The sequence below is a fragment of the Pan paniscus genome, chromosome 17 (genome assembly GCF_029289425.2).
Source record: "Pan paniscus chromosome 17, NHGRI_mPanPan1-v2.0_pri, whole genome shotgun sequence".
NCBI classification, from domain to species: Eukaryota; Metazoa; Chordata; class Mammalia; order Primates; family Hominidae; genus Pan; species Pan paniscus.
Window position 1 is genome coordinate 43,771,091 of NC_073266.2, and position 24,829 is coordinate 43,795,919.

Genomic DNA, 24,829 nt, shown 5'->3' on the forward strand with positions numbered 1-24,829 from the left:
ATGAAGGCTTCTGCCTTTTTCATTAGCCATAAAGGAAATAGCGTATTCTTAAAAGAGAACCTCCCAAACCTGTTTGGTCTCTTTGGAGCAAGGTGTTTGTTGCTGGTGTTGGTGAGCAAGCAGTCTTACATTTTATTAAACAAAGGCTAGTCAGTGTATAATATAACAGAAACCAATTGTCAGAATTCTGGCTATTAAAGAGTTCCAGTTAAGATGGAGTAAAAACACTTCATATTTTCTCTCCCACTGAATACAACTATAAAACCTGAACAGATGCATGGAGCAGCTATTCGAGGACATTGAAAGGTAAATAGTAAACAGATTGGGGAAGAAGATAAGAACTCAAAATACTACTTGAACTGGTGGTGAGGTTGCCACCCTCCATCCCCTAGCCCCATTCTTCCTACTGCTTGATTCTAGACCTGGATGCAATCACAGACGTGGGTGGGAAAGTGGGCTAAATCCCCAGCTTTCTGGCCAGGAGGAGCTCCAGGGAACCAGAAATTACTGAGAAGATGACAGAGAGGGAGGAGCTCAGGAAAGCAACCCCATGTGATTGTGTTAAACTCCTAGACCTACTCCTGAACTATACATTTGCCATATGTAGATCTTATTCTAATGAGCATACCAAAGCCTTTAAGAACTGGACCAACAAACCACCACCAGATCCCAGATTGACCACTGGGGGATGCACAGGGCAGATCCAAATAACATTGCGAAAGCTTTGAAAACTGAGCTGACGTTGTAGCCACAGATCACAGAAGTCACATTGGAACCTGTGGCTTGAACCTGTGTTGATTGCATGCTAAAACAAAGGTATTAACATTCTCCAAAGGATTTCTAGAATACCCAGAGTTTCATAATACAGTTGACATAGGTTTGAAGTGTACAGGTCCACTTATATGTGGATTTTTTCCAACCACTTGTGGATGGAAAATACACTATGTGCAGGATGCAAAACCCACATATGTGGAGGGCTGACTTTTCATATACACGAGTTCTGCAGGACTGACTGAGAACTGAATATACATGGATTTTGGTGTACCTCGGCATCCTGGAATCAATCCCCCATGTATACCAAGGGACGACTGTATTCAAAATATTCAGGATACAATACAAAATCACTTGACAGAAAGAACCAGGAATATCTTAACTCCCATAGGAAGAGACAATCAACAGATACCAGCCCCAAGATAACATAGATGTTGGAATTATCTGACAAACACACTACTATAAAAATGCTCCAAGAAGCAAATTATAAACACTCTTGAAATGATAGGAAAAATAGAAACTCCCAGCAAAGGGCTAGAAAATATAAAGAATAAAGTTATAAAATGGAAATTTAGGAACTGAAAACGACAATAACCAAAATAAAACACATTCAGCTGAATGAGCTGAATAGCGGATAGAAATGACAAGAGTCAGTTAACCCAGTCAATAAACCCAGGTTCAACTCACATCATAATCAATCTCTGAAAACTATATAGATGTAGAAAATAAAAATTTTGAAAGTAACTGAAGAAAGGGACACATCAATAGAAGAACAATAATTACAATGACTAGATTTCTCATTAGAAAGCAAATAGAAAAACTATTTTTTAAAAAAAAAAAAGGGAAAAAAACCTGTGGAGATCAGAAGAAAGTGGCAAAACATTTTTAAAAGGAACTTTCAACTTAAAATCCTATATATCATGAAAATATCCTGCAGAAATGAAGGTGAAGTAGATATTTTCTGGTGAAGCAAAAGGAAGAAAATTCATAACCAACAGAGTTGCTGTAAGACTATTAAGGAAATTATTCACAATGAAGTCAGATGATACCAAAGGGAAGCTGAACTTCAGGAATGAAGAAAGCACAACAGAAATGGAAAACATAATAGGCTATTCTGCTTTTGAATTAAAGTATGTTTAAGTGAAAGCAGATTTGAGGACTGACATTGGCAAGATGGCTGACTAGAGATGCCTGGTGCTTGTCTCTTCTACAAAAAAGGACTGAGGCAATGAATAAACAGATAGGATTTGACTAGAATGTCAGAGAGAGCGCTGGAGTGTGGTTGGGGAATGGAGACACACCTATAAATGATTAGAAATCCAGGAGGGCAGCATGAGGGTACCTAGCATCTACAGTCCTGTCTTCCCCACCTGGACTGAATCTGGAGTCAAGAGAGACTTCCCATTGCAGGGAAAAGGCAATCAGAATAACCCAGCCAGCCCCTGTTGCCACCACAAACGCATACAGTCCTTACTACAGGAGAATCCCACAGTCCTCAAAAGCCCTGAACCCAGTTTGGAGAGCTACCATGAATTCACACAGCTGCATTGCCCTGGATTAGGAACACCAAGATATGCCTGCTTGTACACAGCCCTCCAGTGTCCTACCCCCTACAGATAAGCTCCTGGTCTACCCAACAGCCCTGCACCCACAATCAGGGTCTGAAAAGCCGCTCCACTGGCAGCCACACTCCAAGGCCTGCTGAACAACTGTGAGCCCACATCTCGGGCCTGAGAGACCAAGCCATCCTCACCAGACATGTCTTTAGACCAGTCAGGCATCTGTGCACCTGTGTTTTTCGCAAAAGTAACAGCCCTGTGGGCTGCTCCTTGCAGGCATGTCCTCGGGCCGGCTGAGCAACCATGTGTATGTCCTCCTGCCAAGAATAAGAGCCCTGTAGCCCAAATCCACGCACCAAGTTGGTGGACCCACCATTTGTATGTATATGCCTCTGACCTGAGAAACAGCCCAGTGAGCCCACACCCAGCAAAACTGCACCACCTCCACCACAAACTCAGCCCAGGCCACTGAGGCATTTGCATATGTCACTAGTATGGATTACAGCTGAAGAAACTACACTAGTGTGTCCACCTAGAACTCAACAAACTGACACCCCAACACCTGTTCATATGAGTAAATTTTTCTCTGTGAAACCTCCTCCATAAAATTGGAAGAGGCGACTTTTCTACCACATGAATGGAAATCAGTGTAGGGATACATCAAACATGAAAAAACCACAGATAAATACCCATGAAAAGGAACACAATAATTTTCCAATAACAGAGGCTAATCATAAGGAAGTACATAAAATGCCAGAAAAAGAATTCAGAATAATAATCTTAAGTAAACTCTGTGAGATACAGAATACTGATGGACATTCAGTGAAATCAGAAAAACAATTCACAATTTGAATAGAGAAAATTTTATTTTTATTTGTCTTTTTTAGAGACAAGATTTTATTTACTCTGTCACCCAGGCTGGAGTGCACTGTTTGGAGCATAGCTCACTGTAACTTTGAAGTTCTGGGCTCAAGCTATCCTCCCACCTCAGCCTCCTGAGTATCTGAGACTAGAAGCATGTGCCACCATGCCCAGCTAAGTGAATGAAAATCTAATAATGAGATAGATATCATAATAAAGAACCAAACAGAAATCCTACAGCTGTAGAATTCAATGAATGAAATAAAAAATACAGTTGAGACCTTTAACAATACCCTACACCAAACAGAAAAAAGAATTTTTGAACTTGAAGAGATTGAAGCAACACAGGCAGACCCCCCTCCCCCCAAAAAAAGAATGAAGAAAGCTACAGGATTTATGGGACACCATGAAGCAAACAAATATTCACATTATGGGCATTCCGGAAGGAGAAAAGAAGTGAAAAGATGTAGAAAACATATTTAATGAAATAATAGCTGAAAATTTCTCAAGTATTTGGAGAGAGACATCCAGGTTCAGGAAGCTGGAAGAACCCCAAGTAGATTCATCCCAAGCAAGTCCTCTCCTAGGCACAGTATAGTCAAATTGTGAAGTCAAAGTCAATTCTAAAAGCAGCAAAAGAAAAATGTCAATTCACAAATAAAGGTATTCTTATCAGATTAACAGTAGATTTCTCAGCAGAAACTATACAGGCTAGGAGAGAATGGGATAATATATTCAAAATACTGAAAGGGAAAATTTTAAAAAACTGCTAGCCAAGAATATATTTATATATATATATTTATATATATTTATATATATATTTATATACGTATATATATATTTATATATTTATATATATATTTATATACGTATATAAATATATATATAAATATATATAAATATATATATATTTATATATGTATATTGTTTTTTGTTGTTTGTTTGTTGTTTGTTTTTTGACAGAGTCTTGCTCTGTCACCCAGGCTGGAGTGCAGTGGCATGATCTCGGCTCACTGCAACCTCCGCCTCCTGGGTTCATGCCATTCTCCTGCGTCAGCCTCCCGAGTAGCTGGGACTACAGGTGCCCACCACCACGCCCAGCTAATGTTTTGTATTTTCAGTAGAGATGGGGTTTCACCGTGTTAGCCAGGATGGTCTGGATCTCCTGACCTTGTGATCCGTCCGCCTCGGCCTCCCAAAGTGCTGGGATTACAGGCGTGAGCCACCATGCCTGGCCCAGCCAAGAATATTATACCCAGCAAAACTATCCTTCAGAAATGAAGGAGAAATAAAATGTCTCACAATCAAAAAATAAGGGAATTCATCACCATTAGACAAGGCCTACAAGAGATACTCAAGGGAGTTTTACATTTGAAAGTGAAAAAATGACAACCACCGTCATGAAAGGATGTGAAGCTATAAAACTCACTGGTAGAACCAATACAGAAAAGAGAAATAGAAAGGAATCAAACAAATTTTTCTTTACAGGAAAAGATCCACCTACACAAATAACCACTAAAAGATGAAGAAAGGAACAATGAATATAGAAAACAACCAATAAAATGATAGTAATAAGTCCACACCTATCAGTAATAATCCTGTGTGTAAACAGATTAAGTTCCCCATTTAAAAGATACAGACTAGCCAAATGGTTAAATAAACAAGACTCAACTGTATGCTGCCGACAGTAAATTCACTTCAGCTGTAAAGACACACATAGACTGAAAGTGAAGAATAGAAAAAGACATTTCAACAAACAGCAACCAAAAGCTAGCAGGAGTAGCTATACTTACATGAGACAAAACAGACTTCAAGACAAAATGGTAAAGAAACAAAGAAAGACATTATACAATAAGGGATTAATTTGGCAAGAACATATAACAATTGTGAATATATATGTGTACCCAACACTGGACCACTCAGATATATAAAGTAAATATTATTAGATCTAAAGGGAAAGATAGACCTCAATACAGTAATAGTTGGAGACTTCAACACTCCATTCTTAACATTGGACAGATCATGTAGACAGAAAATCAACGAAGAAACATTGGATTTAAACTGTACTGTAGACCAACTGGACCTAGCAGGCATTTATGGAACATTTCACCCAACAGCTGCAGAATACATATTCTTTCCAGAAGTACATGGAACATTTTCCAGTATTGACCATATGTTAGGACATAAAACAAGCCTCAAACATTTTAAAATATCAAAATCATATCCTAAGTATCTTACCTGACCACCATGGAATAAAAGTAGAAATCAATAATAAGAGGAATATTAAAAACTGTGCAATTAAACAACAGTCTCCTGGACAACCAATGGGTGAAGGGAAAAATTGTCCAAGCCTTACTAACCATCAGGTAATCCATATTGGAGAGAAACCTTATGAATAGAATGAATGTGACAAGGTCTCTAGTTATCTCATATCTTTGAAAGGCATCTGAGAAATCACACTGGAGAGAAGGCTTACAGATGTAGTAACTTGGCAAAGCCTTTACTGAGTGTGCAAGCCATACTAAACATCATGTAATCCATCTGGAGAGAAACCTTACAAATGTAGTGACTGTGGGAAATTTTGTCTACTGTAGTCATACCTCCATCCATACTGGAGAGACACCTTACAAATGTAATAAGTGTGTCAGTGCCTTTAGTGAGCATTCAAGCATTACTAAATATCAGGTAATCCATAAGGGAGAGAAACCTTACAAATATAATGAAAGTGATAAGTCCTTGTCTTGGCAACCAGACTTCACCAGACGTCAGATAATCCATACTGAAGAGAAACCTTAAAACTGCAATGAATGTGGCAAGATCTTCAGTCAAAATTTACACCATGCACAACATCAGAGAACTTACACTTGAGAGAAAGCTTCTGAATGCAATGAGTTTGGTAAATCCTTAATCATTTGTTTAAGCATTAATCTACCTCAGAGCGGCCATACTAACGAGAAACCCCATAACTGTAATATATGTGGCAGTGGCTTCTTCCAGGCCTCAAAACTCTAGGCACCTATATATATGTCTTTGAATTAACCAAATAAACAATGTGCATGCTAAGACCTTGACCCAAGGATCAAAACTGTTTAATAACAAAGGATTTTTTTAAAAATAAATTCAACTTTAATTTTAGATTCAGGTGTGCACATACAGGTTTGTAACATGATTATATTGCATTATGCTGAAGTTTGGGGTATGATTGATCCCAGCTTCCAGGTAGTGAGCATAGTACCCAGTAGTTAGTTTTTCAACACTTTTTCCTCTGTTCCTTGTTTCCCCTTCCGAAAGTCCCCAGTGTCTATTGTTGCCGTCTCAAAGGATTCTTATTGACTGCCAATTCAATAAATGCATACAGCTCTTTGTTTAAAAAAAAAAGAATCAGGAGTATTCCTTACCTAATGAACTAGCTGAAAAAACAAAATCAAGAAGGCAATCCCAGTTAAAATCCCTGCCAAACAAACAAACAAACAAACAAACAAACAAAACCACCTGGAAATAATTTAACCCAGGAGATGAAGGAACTCTGCAAGGAAAATTATAAAACGCTAATGAAAGAAACTGAAGAAGATACAAGCAAATGTACAAACATCTCATGCTCATGGATCAGAAGAATTAATATTGTTACAATGACCATACTAGCCAAAGCAATCAACAGAGTCAATGCAATCTCTGTCAAAATACCAAGGACATTCTTCACAGAAATAGGAAAAGTAAATTTGAAAATTCATATGGAACTGCAAAAGACCTCAAATAGCCAAAGCCATCCTGAGCAAAAAGAACAAAGCTGGAGGCATGACACTACCAGACTTCAAAATATGCTTCAAAACTGTAGTCACCGAAATAGCATGTGACTGGCATAAAAACAAAAACATAAACATAGACCAACGGAACAGAATAGGGAATCCAGAAGTTAATCAAGGTGTCTACAGCAAACATATTTTTTGACAAAGGTGCCAGGAACATATACCAGGGAAAGCATGTTCTCCTCAAAAAATAAGGTGCTGGGAAAGCGGGCATCCATATGCAGAAGAATAAATGTACACCTCCACCTCTTACCCTATTAAAAAGTCAAATGGTTCAAAGATCTAAGTGTAAAACCTGAAACTATAAAGCTACTAGAAGAAAACGGAGGAAATGCCTCAGGACATACTTTATGTCAGGAAAATATTTTATGAATAAGACGTCAAAAGCGCATGTAACAAAAGCAAAAATAAATGGGATTATATTAAATGAAAAACTTTTGCATAGCAAAGGAAACAATCCACAGAGTAAAAAAAATAAGACTACAGAATGGGGGGAAATATTTGCATACTATTCATCTGATAGTGGATTAATATCCAGAATATACAAATAAGCATCTCAACAGCAAAAAAATCAGTCTGATTAACAGATTGGCAAATGAGCCAGGTGTAATGGCTTATGCCTATACTCTCAACACTTGGGAAGGAAGATGTAGGAGGATCACTTGGGGCCAGGAGTTTGAGATCAGCCTGGGCAACATAGAGACCCCGTCTCTACAAAAAATTTAAAACTGAAGGTTAGCCAGGTATGGTGGCATAGGCCTGTAGTCCTAGCTGCTTGGGAGGCCGAAGTAGTGTGATCACTTGAGCCCAGGAGGTTGAGGCTGCTGTGAGCCATGATCATGGTACTACATACTATCATGGGTAATAGAGTGAGACCCTGTTTCTAGAAAAAGAAAATTAAAAACAAACAAATGGGCAAATGATCAGAATGGACATTTCTCAAAAGAAGACATGCAAACAGCCAACAGGTATGGGAAGAAATGTTCTATGTCACTAATCATCAGAGAAATGAAAATTAAAACCACAACTAGATATCATTCGACCCCAGTGAAGATGGCTATTACCAAAAAGACAAAAAATGAGTAATGTTATCGAGGATTCAGGGAAAATGGAATTCTTAAACACTGTCAGTGAAAATGTAAACTAGTATAGCCACTGTGAAGAATGGCATGGAGATTCCTCTTAAAATTACAAATAGAACTACTGTATGATCCAGCAATCCCAGTACTGAGAAAAGAAATCAGTATATCACAGAGACATCTGTACCCCCTTGTTCATTTCAGCACTATACATATTAATAATTGCTGATATGTGGAATCAACCCAGGTGTTCAACAACAGATGAATGGATAAAGAAAATGTGCTATATATACACAGTGGAATACTATACAGCCATAAAAAAGAATGAAATCTTGTCATTTATGATAACATGGATGGAAACTGGAGGACTTATGTTAAGTAAAGTATTCCAGGAAAAAAAAAGTTAAACACTGTTTTCACTGATCTGTGAAAGCTAAAACAAAGTTGGTCTCATAGAAGTAAAAAGGAGAACAGAGAATAGTAGAGGATGGAAAGGGTCTGGGGGAAAAGGGGATAGGGAAAGATTTGTTAAAGGATACAAAATTACAGCTAGATAGGAGAAGTAAGTTCTATAGCACTGTAGGATGACTATAGTTAATAATGCATAGTTTCAAGTAGCTACAAGGAGGCTAGTGAATGTTCTTAACATAAAAATATGATAAATATCTGAGATGATGGGTATACTAATTATCCTCATCTGATCACTGTGTATGTATTGCAACATCACTAAGTACCCATAAATATGTACAATTATGTGTCAGACTTCATAAAAATTAATATTCAATAATCAGTTATAGTTTTAAACACCAGCAACAAACAGAAAATAAATAAGATATTAAAGGATCATAAATCTAACATGCAAATAAAGGTTTAATGAAATATATATGACTGATGTAAAAAATGATGATTGGTGAAATTCATTAAGGATAAATTGAGATTTACCATATGCATGGATTAGAAAAATTAACACCAGCGATTTTCACTGTATGTACGTGTAATATATAAGACAACTACAGCAAAATGTGGAGGATAAAGAGCCATATATATGGCCAAGGTTTTTCTATTCCACTTGAAGTGGTAAAATATTGATGCTGAGCAGATTGAAAATTTAAGTATATATATTGTAATCCCTAGAGCCATCACTAAAAATTAATATAAAACATTTAGAGTTACTACAAAATACAGTAGATAAATTAAAATGTTAAAAAGTTCAAATAATTCCAAGTAGAAAAAGGGAAACAGAGAAATGAAAAACAGAGGGAACATACAGAAAACAAAATGATAGACCTTAATCTAATCATAATTATTACATGAAGTGTAAATGATTCAAATATACCATTTCAAAGATAGAGACTCAGGATGGATTAAAAATCTGTAATGGAACTATATCTTTAAGCAACTCAAATCACAGGTAATGATATAGGTAAGCTAAAGTAACAAGATAGGAGAAAATGCTTACATTAGAAAAGAAGAAAGGCCTCAAATCAATAAATTAAACTTCTTCCTTGAGAAATTGGAATAGGAAGAGCAATATAGATCCAAAGCAAGCAGAAGGAAGCACATATCTTTGAGTACTAATCAATGACTTTGGAAAAAAGTTCCCAAAAGCTGGTTCTTTGATCAACAACATCGAGAACTTTTCATAAGACTGAGAAAGGAAAAAACAAAGAAGAGAAATCACTAATATTGCTCTGTTGCCCAGGCTGTAATGCAGTGGTGAGATCTCAGCTCACTGCAACCTCTGCCTCTTGGACTCATGGGATCTTACCCCCAGATGCCATCCTCCAGAGTTAGGATCCCATAAGCCCAGGAGGTGAAGGTTGCAGTAAGATGAGATCGCATCACTGCGCTCCAGCCTAGACAACAGAGTGAGACCCTGTCTCCCCGCCACACCCCTCTCTCCAAAAGCAAATATAACAAATAACTGTGCATAAGTTTAGCAACTTAGATAGATTAAATGACCAATACCTCGAAAAGCACAAACTATCAAAACTTACCCAAGATGATATGGTTCTCTAATCTTTTTTTATTTTTTTAGTTCTGTAATTATTAAACAAATTGAATTTGTAATTAAAACCTTCCAAGAGAGATACCAGAACAGATTTTTAGTAAATTCTACCAAAGATTTACAGAAGAATTAATACCACTTCTACACAGCCTCTTCCAGACAATAGAAGAGATAGAAACACTTCCAGTTCATTTTATGAGGCCATTGTTGCCCTAATAGTTAAACCCACAAAGATGTTACAAAACAAGAAAACTACAGGCTAATATCTCTTATGAACATAGATATAAACATCCCAAACAAAATGTTAGCAAATCAAATCTAGTTTAGATTTGATATAAAAAGAATGTATTGATCTTGACATATGAAAGAATAATATACCATGACTATGTATATTATACTCTAGAAATGAAAAGTTGCTTTAATATTTGAAAATCAGTCAATATAATCTATCATATATTAATAGTCTAAGAAACACCATGTGATCCTATCAATTAATTTAGAAATATGTTTGATAAAATTTAAAATCCATTAATGATTAAAAACTCTCAGGAATCTAAGAATAGAAGAGACTTCCTTGGCTGGGCATGATGGCTCATGCCTGTAATCCCGGCACTTTGGGAGGCCAAGGCCGGTGGATAGCTTGAGACCAGGAATTCAAGACCAGCCTGGGCAACATAGCGAGATTCCTGTCTCTCTTAAAGTAAGAAATTTTAAAAATGAAGAGACTTCCTCAGGCTGATAAAGGATAGCTTTAAAAACCCTGCTAATATTGTTTTTAATGGTGACTGAATGCTTTCTTCCAATGATTAGGAAAAAGGCAAAGAAACTTGCTTTTACCAGTATTATTCAGCATTATAGTTTAAGTCCTTATCAGTACAATGAAGCAAGAAAGACAAATAGATTGGAGACATGGAAATAAAGTAGCTTGTCCTTTAATTCTTTTAAGTGTGTCTTCCATAGAGCAAAAGTTTTAATTTTGATGCAGTCCAATTTGCCAATTTTTTCTCTTATAGATATGCATTAGGTGTCACGTTCAAGGACTCTTTGCTGGACTCCAAGTCATGTTCTCCTATGGTTTTTTCCTATACATTTTTATAGTTTTACATTTACATTTTGATTAATTTTTTTATAAGGTGTGAGGTTTGGATCCAGATTGATTTTTTAAAAATTTTTGCACATGGATGTTCAGTTGTTCCAACAACATTTGATGTTTGTTTGTTTGAGATGGAATCTCACTCTGTTGCCCAAGCTGGAGTGCAGTGGCATGATCTCGGCTGACTGCAGCCTCCGCTTTTGGGTTCAAGCAATTCTCCTGCCTCAGCCTCCCAAGTAGCTGGGATTACAGGCGTCCCCACCATGCCCAGCTACTTTTTGTATTTTTAGTAGAGACGGGGTTTCACCCTGTTGGCCAGGCTGGTGCGAACTCCTGACCTCAAGTGATCTGCCCACCCTGAACTCTCAAAATACTGGGATTACAGGTTTGAGCACAGCGCCCAGCCCCACAACTTTTGTGTAAAAGACTGCCAGACACTAAAGTGGTAAGAATAGACTTTAATCAGCTCCTGCCTTTCCATAGAGGCTGGAAGATGGGGCCTTATCATCAGATGTTGGATGGAACAAATAGTAAATTATTCTAGCAGTCTTGAGTTTTTTCAGTTAGGCTCTTTAAGGAAGTTAAGGCCATCCTACAGCTTTAGCTGTTAGAAACTGTGTTAATGTTTTTTAGGCCAAGGTTCAGGCCTGGTTGATAAGAGGGCTCAGAAGTTTGGTCAAGGAGAGAATTTTTGTCATTTCTCAACTGCATTCCTTTCTAACCTGGCCAAAAATCAATTGGCCGTATTTATATGCATCTTATTTGTGGATTCTCTGTTTTGTTCTGTTAACCTATGTGTCTGTCCCTTTGCCAGTATTACATTATTTTGATTACTGTAGCCTTATAAGAAGTCTTAAAATTGCATGGTATGATTCTTCCAATTTTGTCCTTCTTAAAATAATGGTTGTAGCTATTCTAGTTCATTTTTCTTTCCATATAAACTTTAGAATCAACTTATCCATATCCACAACAAAATTTTATTAGAATTGTGTTAAGTCTGTGGATGAATTTGGAGGGAATTAAAATCTTTGTTGAGTCTTACAAGCCTGGACACAGCATGTCTCTCCATTTGTTTATTTATTTTTTTATTTCTTTCATAGGCATTTTGTGATTTATAGTATAGAAATACCTGTATGTGTTAGATTTATATCTCAGTATTTCATTTGGGAGAGAGCAATTATAAATGACATTTAAAAATTTTAAGTTTCCAATTGTACCTTAATGATATTTAGGACTCACTTATTGCATGTGTCAACCTTGCATCTTGTAATATTGCTAAACTCACTTATCAGTCTTAGGAGGATTTTTTTTATATATAGATAACTTGGGGTTTTCTGCACAGATAATCGTATCATTTGCCATCCTGTTTCCACAGGCAAGCCTCTAACTCAATGGCCATTTTTATTGAACTGAGGTTACTTATTGTAGTCTTTATCCTCGATAAATGCCAGATTTGCATTAATGCTCAGAACTTCCTCCTTTTCTGGTTAAAAGTGCCTGGTTTTACTCTTTTGTGCTTGTCAAGATGCATTGGTTTTGAGAAAGCTTGTTATAAATACAGGGCCAATGAAAACTATGGTCAGTTTCCATTTTTGTTAGATTTTTGTGAAATTTTCTAAAATTTTGTGTGAGAGACTTCAGAAAACCAAAGTATAATTTGCAGAATGGGAGAAAATGTTACACTACACATAGGGGAATTTGAAGACAGTGGTCAGTTTAAAAACCTTTTATTTGGTTTGACTATCTTGCAGATGCCATTTCTCTACAGGGAAGGACTTTAAAATATAGCTTGTTGTTTGATTTGTACTGCAGGGTAGATTAACTAAAATCATTATTTTGTCACCTAGAAGTTCTGAATTGTGGCAGCATTAGACTCTAAAACTATATTTTTTATTAAAAAGGCCAGCAGCAACAAGAGATATTTTATAACTTCTGAAAACACTTTTCTAACAATTTATTTATAAGTAAACACACAGTTTAAAAGGATTTCTGTCCTATAATTTGTGAAGCAAGTGGAAAATGGTTCTTAGTTCATTTTCTTTAATTAATTGTTGTCTTAGTTCATTTGGGCTGCTATAATGAAATATCTTAGACTGGGTAGCTTATACACAACAGAATTTTATTTCTCACAGTTATAGAGGCTAGGAAGTCCAAGATCAAGGTGCCAGCAGATTTGGTGTCTGGTTAGAGCCTACTTGCGCACTATGTTCTCACTTGGTGGAAGGGGCGAGGGGTTTCTCTTAAGTCTCTTTTATAAGGGCACTAAGTCTCCACCCTCATGACTTAATCACCTCCCAGAGGCCCCATCTCCTAATAACAGTCACCCTGGGTGTTAGGATTTCAACATTAGAAGTTTGGAGGGATACAGACGTTCAGAACATAGCAATTATTTTCTGCTTTACTAAAGATTCAGTTACCTATTCAGTTATTCATTCTTTTCCCTAATATTATAATAATCTGAAGTAATCTTAAAGTGGAATTTATGTACTTGGTATCTCCTTAAGACTGACCGTTTCACCACAAACTACTTTTTGTTTTCAACCTGCTCTATTTTTAAACATGTGTTAAAAGATTTTGGTTAGTACTCTTTTGAAAGAATATTCTCAGTACATGTATAGGGTTTCTCAACAGGTTACTTTCAGTTGACTGTCTTGATCTTGTTTGAATATGTGACTGTCAACCAGCCCCAGATTCTTTCCTCTTTTCCCTCCATAGTATTAATATTAATAATAAGATTTTGATGGGAATTGAACATTATTCTTCTCTTCTGAAAAAGCTTAGGGATTTATCTAGTGGTGTTCTATTTTGACTTTCTCACTTGGTTGTTTTTTTTTTTTTTAACAGAATACCTAATTTGACACTTAGTTGCTTCAATGAAATAATGCAGTTTCTGCCTTTTAATAGGACATCTTTCATGCATACCCCTGTATAGTTTTGCCCACATAAAAAAAAATTATACCCTGTAGATTTGGGCATTCTTGATTAAGTATGACGAAAGCTGTACAATAAAACAGTACTAAATCACTTTAGAATTTTGCCATGAAGATTATAGAGTAAATCTAAGACTTTTATTTGCAGATGAGAAAGTGTGATGTACTAAAGAGGTTTTTAATGAGAGCATTTTGCTCCACATGCTGTCTCCACCGCTTACTACTTGTGTGGTGCCTTTTATGAAGTTGCCCTAACCTCTTAGAGCCTTACTGTCTCCATTAATAAAAAGAGGATGATGTATAATTTTTATATTATAGCAATCACCTTTCAATATGGTTGTGAGAATTAAGAAAGTGCTTTGTAAATTATATAGCATAGTAGAACTGTGTGCAATAATGTACAAAAACTGTCTTTATTTTAAAGTGAATTTAATCTGAAATGGTTTACTATAGTTTGACCAATCTCTCTCTGACTTACTGTTCAACTTAATTCTTCAGGCATTTCTTATCTGTGTTATACTCGGAGAAATTAAGCTTTAGATGCCTTTCTTCTTTTCTGTACTTCTCCTTTACCTGAGTTCTGCCTCTTCCATATAGAGATTAAGAACTAAAGAGTTTGTTGGTGTAAAAGAATCAGAAAATGTGCCCTTGGCTGTTATGGGAATCTAATGTTTATTTTATATTGTAACTTTATTTGGTGAATGCAGAAATAGGCTTAGTAATCAGTTTCTTTTTCCCTCTGAGCATGAATGTGTGTAAACATTGATTTTTTTTTTCTTCCGTCTTCTAGTTACAGCAATTGGAACTTGCACAGATACAGCATAGAGATGCTAATCTCACAGCTCTTGCAGCTATTGGACCAAGGAAGAAGAGACCACTGGAATCTGGAATTGAGGTATTGAAATAATATTCATTATTTTATTTTTAATGTCAAGAAAGCAAGCCAAAAAGAAGCAAAGACTTAAAAATAGTTTACCCTGTTATGCACGCTGTTGCTGCCAGACACTTCTTAAAATTCATCTTTGCCAATTTTATAAAATCTTAATTTTTGCCAGGTTTTAAAGATGTTTATCACCTTGAACTTGTTACTTATTTCATACTACTTGTTACTTATTTCATACTTTTTCTTTCCCCCATCTCCAGTCATATTGAATCTTCCAGTATTTAAATTTTTTATTTCTGTACATTGTTTCTGGTGTTTTTATGCACTCCTGTTCCCTCTGTCTAAATCTGGCTAATCTTGTAAGACTGAATCTGCCCTCTTACTTCTTTCATAAACCCTGACTATTCATTCCCATACCAGCTTCTCTTTTTCTGAGTATATGTGTTTGCATGGCATTGTTTCCTTGTATGAACATTTTCTCTTCTGTTAGATTATAAACTTTTTGAGCAAGGACTATAATAATAGTCTTTTGTATTCCCCATAGAATAGGCACATGTATACTCAATAAATGACCTTAATTGTTTGGTTAACACCAAGAAAGGATCTTACTTACATCTTCAGAGTAATTATTTAAGATAATATTAGGGCCGGGCGAGGTGGCTCACGCCTGTAATCCCAGCACTTTGGGAGGCCAAGGCGGGCGGATCACAAGGTCAGGAGATCGAGACCATCCTGTTTAACACGGTGAAAACCTGTCTCTACTAAAAATATAAAAAATTAGCCGAACATGGTGGCGGGCACCTGTAGTCCCAGCTACTCGGGAGGCTGAGGCAGGAGAATGGCGTGAACCCGGAAGGCGGAGGTTACAGTTTGCCAAGGTCGCGCCACTGCACTCCAACCTGGGCGACAGAGCGAGACTCCGTCTCAAAAATAAAAAATAAAAAAAAGATAATATTAGCCTTTTGGCTTTAGGAGCAATCATTAGGGCTGAGATAGAGGTATGCTAAGGGCTCTGAGATAAGGTCAGCAATAAAAGAGCCATAGCTCATCTTATACTTCTCTATAGAATTTAAATCTACTTTGAGGCAAACTTCCTACCATTGTTGATCCTGAACATTGGTAGTTTCTAAATGAACGCCACTCACCTTAATAGATGAAAGATTTAAAAATTCTAGTTCTTTTTCATTTTAAATGTAACATATGAGATATTCTCCCCCTCTCCTGCCCAACCAGATGTAACCACTGTTAAGTTTTTCACATATCCTTCCAGGATATATGTGGGCACATATATGACATGCATTCACAAATCTACATGTGTGGTTTTGTTTTTAGTTAAATATGATCAAACTGTACCTATTATTATGCCTTTAATATTTTCCTCATTTCCACAGTCTACCTCATATAATTTACTTCCATACTTTTTAAGGGTGTATGACATTACTGTATTTAAGTAAACCATAATTTATTCAACCAACCCTCCAATGGACATTTAGGTTGTTTCCAGGTTTTTGCCTTTATTGCCTCAGATAACATTTTTGCACTTACATTGTTGTGTGCTTGTACAATGTAAGTACAGGCAAAATTCATAGAAATGGAATTCCTGACTTAAAGGGTATGAACATTAGGAAAACTCTATGGGAAAAAATTCAAATATATACAAAAGTGGAGAGAGCAGTATAATGAACCCTCATATGGTTGTGAAAGTTAAGAAAGGGCTTTGTAAATTATATAGCATAGTAGAACTGTGTCCTGTATAATGTACAAAAAACTGCCTTTATTTTAAAGTAATTTTCTCTATATCTGAAATGGTTGACTGTAGCTTGACCAATCTCTCTCATACTATTCAACTTATTCTTCAGGTATTTCTTATCTGTGCTTATACTGTTATATAGCACCACCCTGCTCCAGCGACCGTCAATTTAATTTTGTTTATTTACTTATTTGTTTATTTATGTAGAGATAGGTCTTGCTCTGTCACCCAGGATGGAGTGGCACAATCTTGGCTCACTGCAGCCTCAACTTCCTGGGCTCAAGCAATCCTGTCACCTCTCACCCACCCAAGTAGCTGAGCTACAGGCACACACCACCATGCCTGGCTAATTTTTTTTTTTTTTTTTTGGTAGAGACGGAGTTTTGCCATGTTGCCCAGCTTGGTCTCGAACTTCTGAGCTCAAGCAGTTCACCTGCCTTGGCCTCCCAAAGTGCTAGGATTGCAGGTGTAAGCCACCTCACCTGGACAGGACCATCAATATATGCTTAATCTTGTTTCATTTATATTTGCACCAACTTTCTTAGGTTAAAATTTTCATCCCTCAGATTATTTTAAAGTCGTTCCCACACTCAGTATTATTTAACACATAAATATTATTTGTTGCTCATGATTTTTATTAACAATTTAAAAATTACCCTCTAAGTTGTATCAGTTTTCATATTCATTAGTGTGCCTATCTCACCACACTCACATTAACACTGAGAACTATCTTTGCCATCTCATGACTGAAAATGCAAGTTTTAATTGTTTAAGTTATGAGTAAGTTGAGCAACTTTTCATGTATAAATAGGCATTTTCAATTTTTCTTTTTCCCATGGAGTTACATTTTTCAATCCATTAAGGAAATAGAACAACCCATTTTCCCTAGCCCCATTTTCTTTCAGTTTGGGCTTTATTCATCTAAAAGTTTTTATTTTTCCTTTAAAAAATGCCACAGTCTTTCATTTTTATTTTTGTCTTTTGGGTTTATATTCTATTTAGAAGGCCCTTTCTTAATTAGAATTATGTGTTACTACTTTGATCATTTCACTTTTTAAGCATAAATCTTTGATTCGTACCGAACTTGAGTAAGAGTTGACGTGTGTATTTAGCTTTAGTCCCTCAGTCCTCTCTCATTCTCCCTTAGGCTAGATCATTGTCCCAACACCATTTACTCAGTAATTCTTTCCCTGCTGATTTTAAATGCTACCTTTATCACACACAATTGTATATCAAAAATACAAATTCTTGTATGTATTTGGGTCTGTTTCTGTACACTCTGAACCAGTGTTATCTAATGGAACTTTGTATGGTTTTGAAAATGTTTGTGTCTGCAATGTCCTGAATAGCCACATATGGCTGTCGAGATCTTGAAATGTGGCTAGTGTGACTAAAATAAATTTTTAATTTTTTTAGTTTAATACAAATTTTAATAGTCATATGCTGCTAGTGGCCACTATATTGGGCAGCACTGCAGGACTGCCCAATATAGTAGCCCAATATAGTTCTATTTATGACTATTTATATATTAGTATCAAACCTTTTTTTTAACCATCTTATTTTTACGTGTATAATTAAGTAGTGTTAAACACATTCACATTGTTGAAAAAACCTCCAAAACCTTTTCATCTTGTAAAACTAAAATTCTATACCCGGTAAACAATTCTCCATTTCTCTGCCAGCCCCTAGTAACCATCATTCTACTTTCTGTTTCTATGAGTTTGACTACTTAAGTACCTCAGATTAATTTTAATTTTTTTTTTTGTAGGGACAAGGGTCTCACTATGTTGCCCAGGCTGGCCTTGAACTCCTGGCCTCAAGCAGTCCTCCCACTTCTGCCTCCCAAAGTGCTGGGATTATAGGCATGAGCCACACTCTTGGCCCCAAATCTTAATATAATATGTTTGAAAGTATGGAAAAACTGGCCAGGCATGTTGGCTCACACCTGTAATCCCAGCACATTGGGAGGCTGAGGTGGGCAGATTGCTTGAGGTCAGGAGTTCGAGACCAGCCTAGCCAACATGTGAAACCCCGTCTCTACTAAAAATACAAAAATTAGCTGGGTGTGGTGTCATGTGCCTGTAGTCCTAGCTACGTGGGGGGTTGAGGCAGGAGAATCACTTGAACCCGGGAGGCGGAGGTTGCTGTGAGCCGAGATCGCGCCACTCCCCTCCAGCCTGGGCAACAGAGTGAGACTCCGTCTCAAAAAAAAAAAAAAAAAAAAAAGTATGGAAAAACTAGTTCAGCATAGAATTTATCTTTCTGCTAGAAACAACTCTACTGAGTTGTTCTAGTACAGAACAACTCACTGCTCTTTGTTTTTGGTCCATTTGTATATGATATGTGTAAATATTTTATTTAAATTGGGGTGTGCTATTTCATCATTAAGTATATTACTATAAATATGCTTTGTTAGCATACATTTTATTTTGTGGCAAGAGTAGTTATTTGTAACTTTTAATTCCTTTGAGAATGTGTTACAGGCATGTCTAAGTTCCTGACTTTTCTACTACAGTAACATTATACAACAAATTATGTTAAATGTTTGCTTTGTGAGAAATCATCAGAGCACATGGGATAAGTATATGTGCTTTGGACTCAGAAAAATCTGGGTTTGCTTCTTGACTCTGTTAAGCTTTGTAACCTTGGATGAGTTCTTTAAACCCCATACCTCAATTATCCCCACCTGTAAAATGGGCATATTGCCTGTCTTATGTTTTAAGGATTGGTTTATGTGAAGTACTTAATTAGTGTCTGGCCTCAAGTAAGTGCTTAATGAATTGTCATATTTGTAATCATAGTAATAATTCCATGATTTCGGCTTTTAATAGTATTTTATCAGTAGCATTAATGGCCCATAGTGAATTTGCAATGTTAATCGTTAATCTCTCCTGAGCATCAATTCTTATTCTCCTTTGAATTTGTCACAAATTTTAGAGAATACTTTCTAATTTATAATAAACAGATTTTTAGGTGTTTTTATTTATTATATGTTTGAATCTGAGAAAATCCATTGGTTAGGGAGAAAACCGAATGTGCTGTTTGTGTTCAAAACAATGATAAAAACCGTTATGTGATTTATCTACAATAAAATGCAAAATTATTTAATTTTTAGTTTCAAAACAGATGTTTACTAACTTGGATATAAATATATTGAATTGTCTGTCACTTGGTGCTTCTTTAGTTTTGAGAACTCAGGCATGCATATTTTCCCCTGTACTTCCTGTACTTTAAGCTGAGATAATAGTCATATAATCAGTCCTTTGGATCTGTGGGTTCTGTCCACATCTGTGTATTCAGCCAACTGCAGATCAAAATTATTCGGAGGAAAAAACATCACATAACAAAAAATAACACTACAACAATTAAAAACTATACTAAATTTAAAAATACAGTATTACACTATTTATATAGCATTTACATTGTATTATGTAGTACAGGTAATCCAGAGGTGATTTCAAGTATACAGGAAGATATGCATAGGTTACATGCAAATACTATGCCATTTTATATCAGGGACTTGAGCGTCTTTGGTTTTTGCTATCTATATCTTGGTGCCAGTCCCCCAAGGATACCAAGGGATGACTATAATGTCAACTTGAATTGAAAATATCTATTTCTTTAATCAGCTGGTGACATTTTTAGTACAATTATTATTTTGAAATTTGCTGAACACTAGTTTCCTTGTTGTTGATTTTTATTCATGGTGTTTTAACTTTAAAGGCATTTTTGTTTTCAAAATGAGAGACAGGCTGGGTGCAGTGGCTCCAGCCTGTAATCCCAGCATTTTGAGAGGCTGAGGAGTGTGGGTCACAAAACCCTGTCTCTACCAAAAAAAAAAAAAAAAAGGCAGCGCGTGGTGGTGTGCGCCTGTAGTTCCAGCAACTTGGAGGGCTTAGGAGGGAGGATAGCTTGGCCCAGGAGGTCAAGGCGGCAGTGAGCTGTGATCAGGCCACTGCACTCCAGCCTGGGTGACACAGTAAGACCCTGCCTAAGAAAAAAATGAAAGAAAAAAGGAGAGAGAGGAGAGAGCCCTATTGCATGCTCCTTCAATGTTTAGGTATACTGCTGATTTGCATTAGTTACAATTGTTAAAAACCCTTTATTCACTTGCTTTATTTCTTCACAAATAACACAAAAATGATGTATGAAACCATTTTTACTTTCAATATTCTGTACTCTGGAAACAAAGGCTTTACTTTTTGTTTGCTTCTTTATCGATGGGAACCTGAAATCTTAACATGTTTGAGTTAAATTTTTTAGAATCAGCATATAATCCCAGAGAGAAGTGGGAGTAGAATCTAGTTCTTCAGAGGGTAGCTCTTTAGTTTGAATGCAGGTTTTTTCCTACTAAAAGGGAGCACTCTCAGTTGGGAAGATTGAATAGAATGATGGTAGTTTTTAAAAAAATGTAACTTTCAAAAACATAGCGCTTTAACATTCGAAGATTACCTTTATTGTTGCTAAGAAATTGGAGAAATTAGTTTTAGACCTTTGTCCTTGAGTATTTTTTGTTATGATAAAGCAAAACTTTTCTCATTAAACATCTATTTGTATAATTTATATATTAACCTAGCCTTTGGAAATTTACACTTGATATTCTCTGAAGTCTTGGTAAAATTGAATAGCATCAGCTGCTATCTCCTTATGTTATCCTGACAAAGAGCAGCAAGTGCCAATTACAATTTTGAATAAGATATTTGTACCATAAGCTTATTGGCTAGTGGGTCGCAGGAGGGTGGAGAAATAGTTAAAATGTACTATTTGGGAGTACTTTGAAATGTGTCCTTTCCTTTTGCTGCTGTGGTTTGAAGTTATATATATGAAATTAGTTTTTAAATTAATGTAGGCCGTACAGATATTGATACAGTAAAATAAAACCTACTTTAAGATTTAGAGTATTTGTATGTGTGTATTGTTTATGTGTATTGTATCGGTGATGTGTTTGGGGTTCTTTGGAATTTTAAAACAATCACTTTACTTCCTGTGTTAATTAGAGATCCTTGGATTAGAAAGATTCTCTTTTCCCCCATTAGCTATACTTTCAAATATTTTGCATGCCTTATTAATGATCCAGCAACGTTTTTTCTTCAGCACAAAGATAAGTTATATTTTAACCTTACGTAATAACATGTCTAAAAAATTATACAAAATCAATTTTTGGAGCTATGAAAGTATATATTAAGGAATTTCAGCATACTATTTTACTTTGAATGCTTTTTTACTAACATAAATAAATGAAGCTTCCCAAGATCGTGTAATTCAGTTGATTTCATAATGCTGATATTTCTGTAACAATCAGGTTTACAGCACCAGATTAGCTACATGGTGCTTATAGTATCATTTTAGTTGAAATAGAATTTGCTAACCAAAATAAAGAAATTGCAATATGTATTAGTATATGTCCTCTCTTTCTAGAAGCAGGTTAAAGTGCTACTCTATAATTCTATTCTTTTTTTTTTTTTTTTTTTTTTTTTTTGAGATAGAGTCTCGCTTTGGCACCCAGGCAGGAGTGCAGTGTCGTAATCTCGGCTCACTGCAACCTCCACCTCCTGGATTCAAGCTATTCTCCTGCCTCCGCCTCCCAAGTAGCTGGAACTACAGGCGCATGCCACCACACCCAGCTAATTTTTGTATTTTTAGTACAGATGGGATTTCACTATGTTGGCCAGGCTGGTCTTGAACTCCTGACCTCAGGTGATCTGCCCTCCTCAGCCTCCCAAAGTGCTGGGATTACAGATGTGAGCCACCGCACCTGGCCTATAATTCTGTTCTTGAGGATAAAAGTAGAAAGGACTTTTTTGAAACTTCAGTTAGCAATACATTAGAATATTTGATTGAAAATCAGAATTACATGAATCTGATTTTCAGCAGGCAGCAGAAGCTTCCGGCTTGTAGCCAAAAAGAAAGTCTGGAAAGCTAGATGGGAGTGTCTTGGAGAGGAGGGATGGTACTGGAGAGGGGTCTGTCCATGAACCGTAGGAACTCTGGTGGTTGACATGTGTGTCTATACCAGGTAAGAGGAAAAAGCAGACGGCAGAGTGAGACAGAGTCCGTGGCTTTGTCATCTTCAGAGAAGGTGGTAGTAGCGATTTGTGGACTTAATTATTTTCTACACTATTGTCTTTCCATGAATCACTTCAGTATGTAGCAAGATAGGGCTTCCAAAGCAACAGACTTGTGGTGGTCTTCTCGAACTCAGTGCTGTACATAGTTCTTTGACTGTACCTGATAGAATGTTTTTGGTTTTGTTTTTCGTTTTGAGATGGGGTCTTGCTTTATCACCCAGGCTGGAGAGCAGTGGTGCGATCTCAGCTCACTGCAACCTCCACCTCCCAGGCTCATGCCTTCCGTCCACCTCAGCCTCCTGAGTAACTGGGACCACAGGCACATGCCACCTCGCCTGACTAATTTTTTGTATTTTTAGTTGTGACCAAGTTTCACCATGTTACCCAGATTGGTCTCAAATTCCTGAACTCAGGTGATCCGCTGCCTCGGCCTCCTAAAGTACTGGGATTACAGGTGTGAGCCACTGCGCCCGGCCTATTATTTTATTTTTATTTCTTGATTTCTTTATTTCTGCTCATTTTATAAAGGAAGAGTTATAGAATTTTTAAAACCAGATCTCTTTGGATTGTAATATTTAGATTAGATTTGATGAATAACTTCCTGACAGTGTTTAAACTAGCATGAATTTACCTCAGTGTACAATCTCTAACATGTTTTCCAATGCCAACATTTTATGAAATATATATAAAAATGTGGAATGCTTCATGAATTTGCTTGTTATCTTGTGCAGGGACCATGCTAATCTTTTCTGTATCATTCCAGTTTTAGTATATGTGCTGTCAAAGTGAGCACGCTAGCATTCTTTAAGTTTCTCTAAAATGAAGTGGAATCTCCCTAGAAGAGTAATAAAAGAAGGTAGATTGCTCGGTCAACAAATGATTATTGATTTAGGGGGAAGGGAAGGGGGATCTCCTATGTCTGCCATGCTTATAAGATAGTACTGCTTAAAGCAAGGGGTATAGATAGCTTTTTATTTGAGAGGAGGGAATGTTTAACTATGTTCACATTTTAAATGTCCAAATGGTAGAGAAGAGTATTTTTCCCTTGTAAGGAAACAATAGAAGAATATTTAAAACAGCTTTTCCTTGGATATTCTTTCTGAAAATTTCCATGCATATGTTAGGTTAAACCATACAAACTTGCCATTTTTTTAGGTGAACAGTTGTTAATTAAGTATTGGCAGTTTCAGATAGTTCAACCTAATACAATCATTATATATACATGTGCTTTTAAAATATATATGTAATAATCACAGTTTAGCTTTATCAAGCAATTAGAATGTATTATCTTCATTAGTCCTCACAATTCCTCTGTAAGATCATACTGTTGTTTTCCTCAAATGAAAAAATTATGGTATAGAGAGGATTAGTTGCTTCCCCAAAGTTCTATAATTAGTAAGTAGAAGAACCCAAGTACATGTCCAAAGAAATGTGTGCTTTTAAGTACTCTAATAGGATCATCCTAAAAGCACTATTCTATAATTTGTGGGACAGTGTGTCTTGGACATTAATAGGATTCTCCAGAAGAGCATACCAGTAGGATATACATATGTACATGTATGTACAGGGATATTAAAAATGAGAATTGGCTGACATGATTATGGAAGCTGAGAAGTCTCACGCTATGCTGTCTGCAACCTGGAGACCCAGGTAAGTTGGTGGTATAATTCAGTCTGAATGTGAAGTCCTGAGAAACAGGGGAGTCAATGGTGTGGTGTAACTCTCAGTCCAAGGTGGAAGGCCTGAGAATGGGTATGGGGAATTAACTGGAGGTGGGTCACTGGTGTAAATACGGGAATGAGAACCTGGAGCTCTGATGTCTGAAGGCAGAAAATGCATGTACGAGCTCTAGAAGAGAGAGTGAGTTTGCCCTTTCTTTATCTTTTTGTTCTACCCAGGCTCTCAACTGATTGGGTCATGCATCCTTACATTGGTAAGGGTGGTTCTTCTTTATTCAGTCTGCTGATTCAAATGCTAATCTCTTCCCAAAACACTCTTATAGACACACAGAAACAATGTTT

General features: G+C 36.5%; 1 protein-coding gene and 1 non-coding gene across 3 annotated transcripts in view; one reads left to right on the top strand and one right to left on the bottom strand.

Annotated features, from left to right (window-relative positions):
• TAF4B (TATA-box binding protein associated factor 4b) overlaps nt 1-24,829 on the top strand; it is a 167,111-nt gene that overhangs the window by 117,925 nt on the left and 24,357 nt on the right. The window contains exons 14-15 of one of the 2 annotated variants that reach the window (XM_034943437.3): nt 14,898-15,002; nt 17,114-23,794. In XM_034943437.3, the coding sequence (XP_034799328.1) occupies nt 14,898-15,002; nt 17,114-17,158 (150 nt within the window). In that variant the 3' untranslated portion in view covers nt 17,159-23,794. Of the gene's footprint in view, nt 1-14,897; nt 15,003-17,113; nt 23,795-24,829 lie in introns of those variants that run through there. The other variant, XM_003830272.6, reaches the window with a different exon arrangement.
• Nucleotides 23,496-23,601, bottom strand: LOC112437851 (U6 spliceosomal RNA). The gene has a single exon (XR_003026352.1). It is a non-coding gene; the product is annotated as a U6 spliceosomal RNA (small nuclear RNA).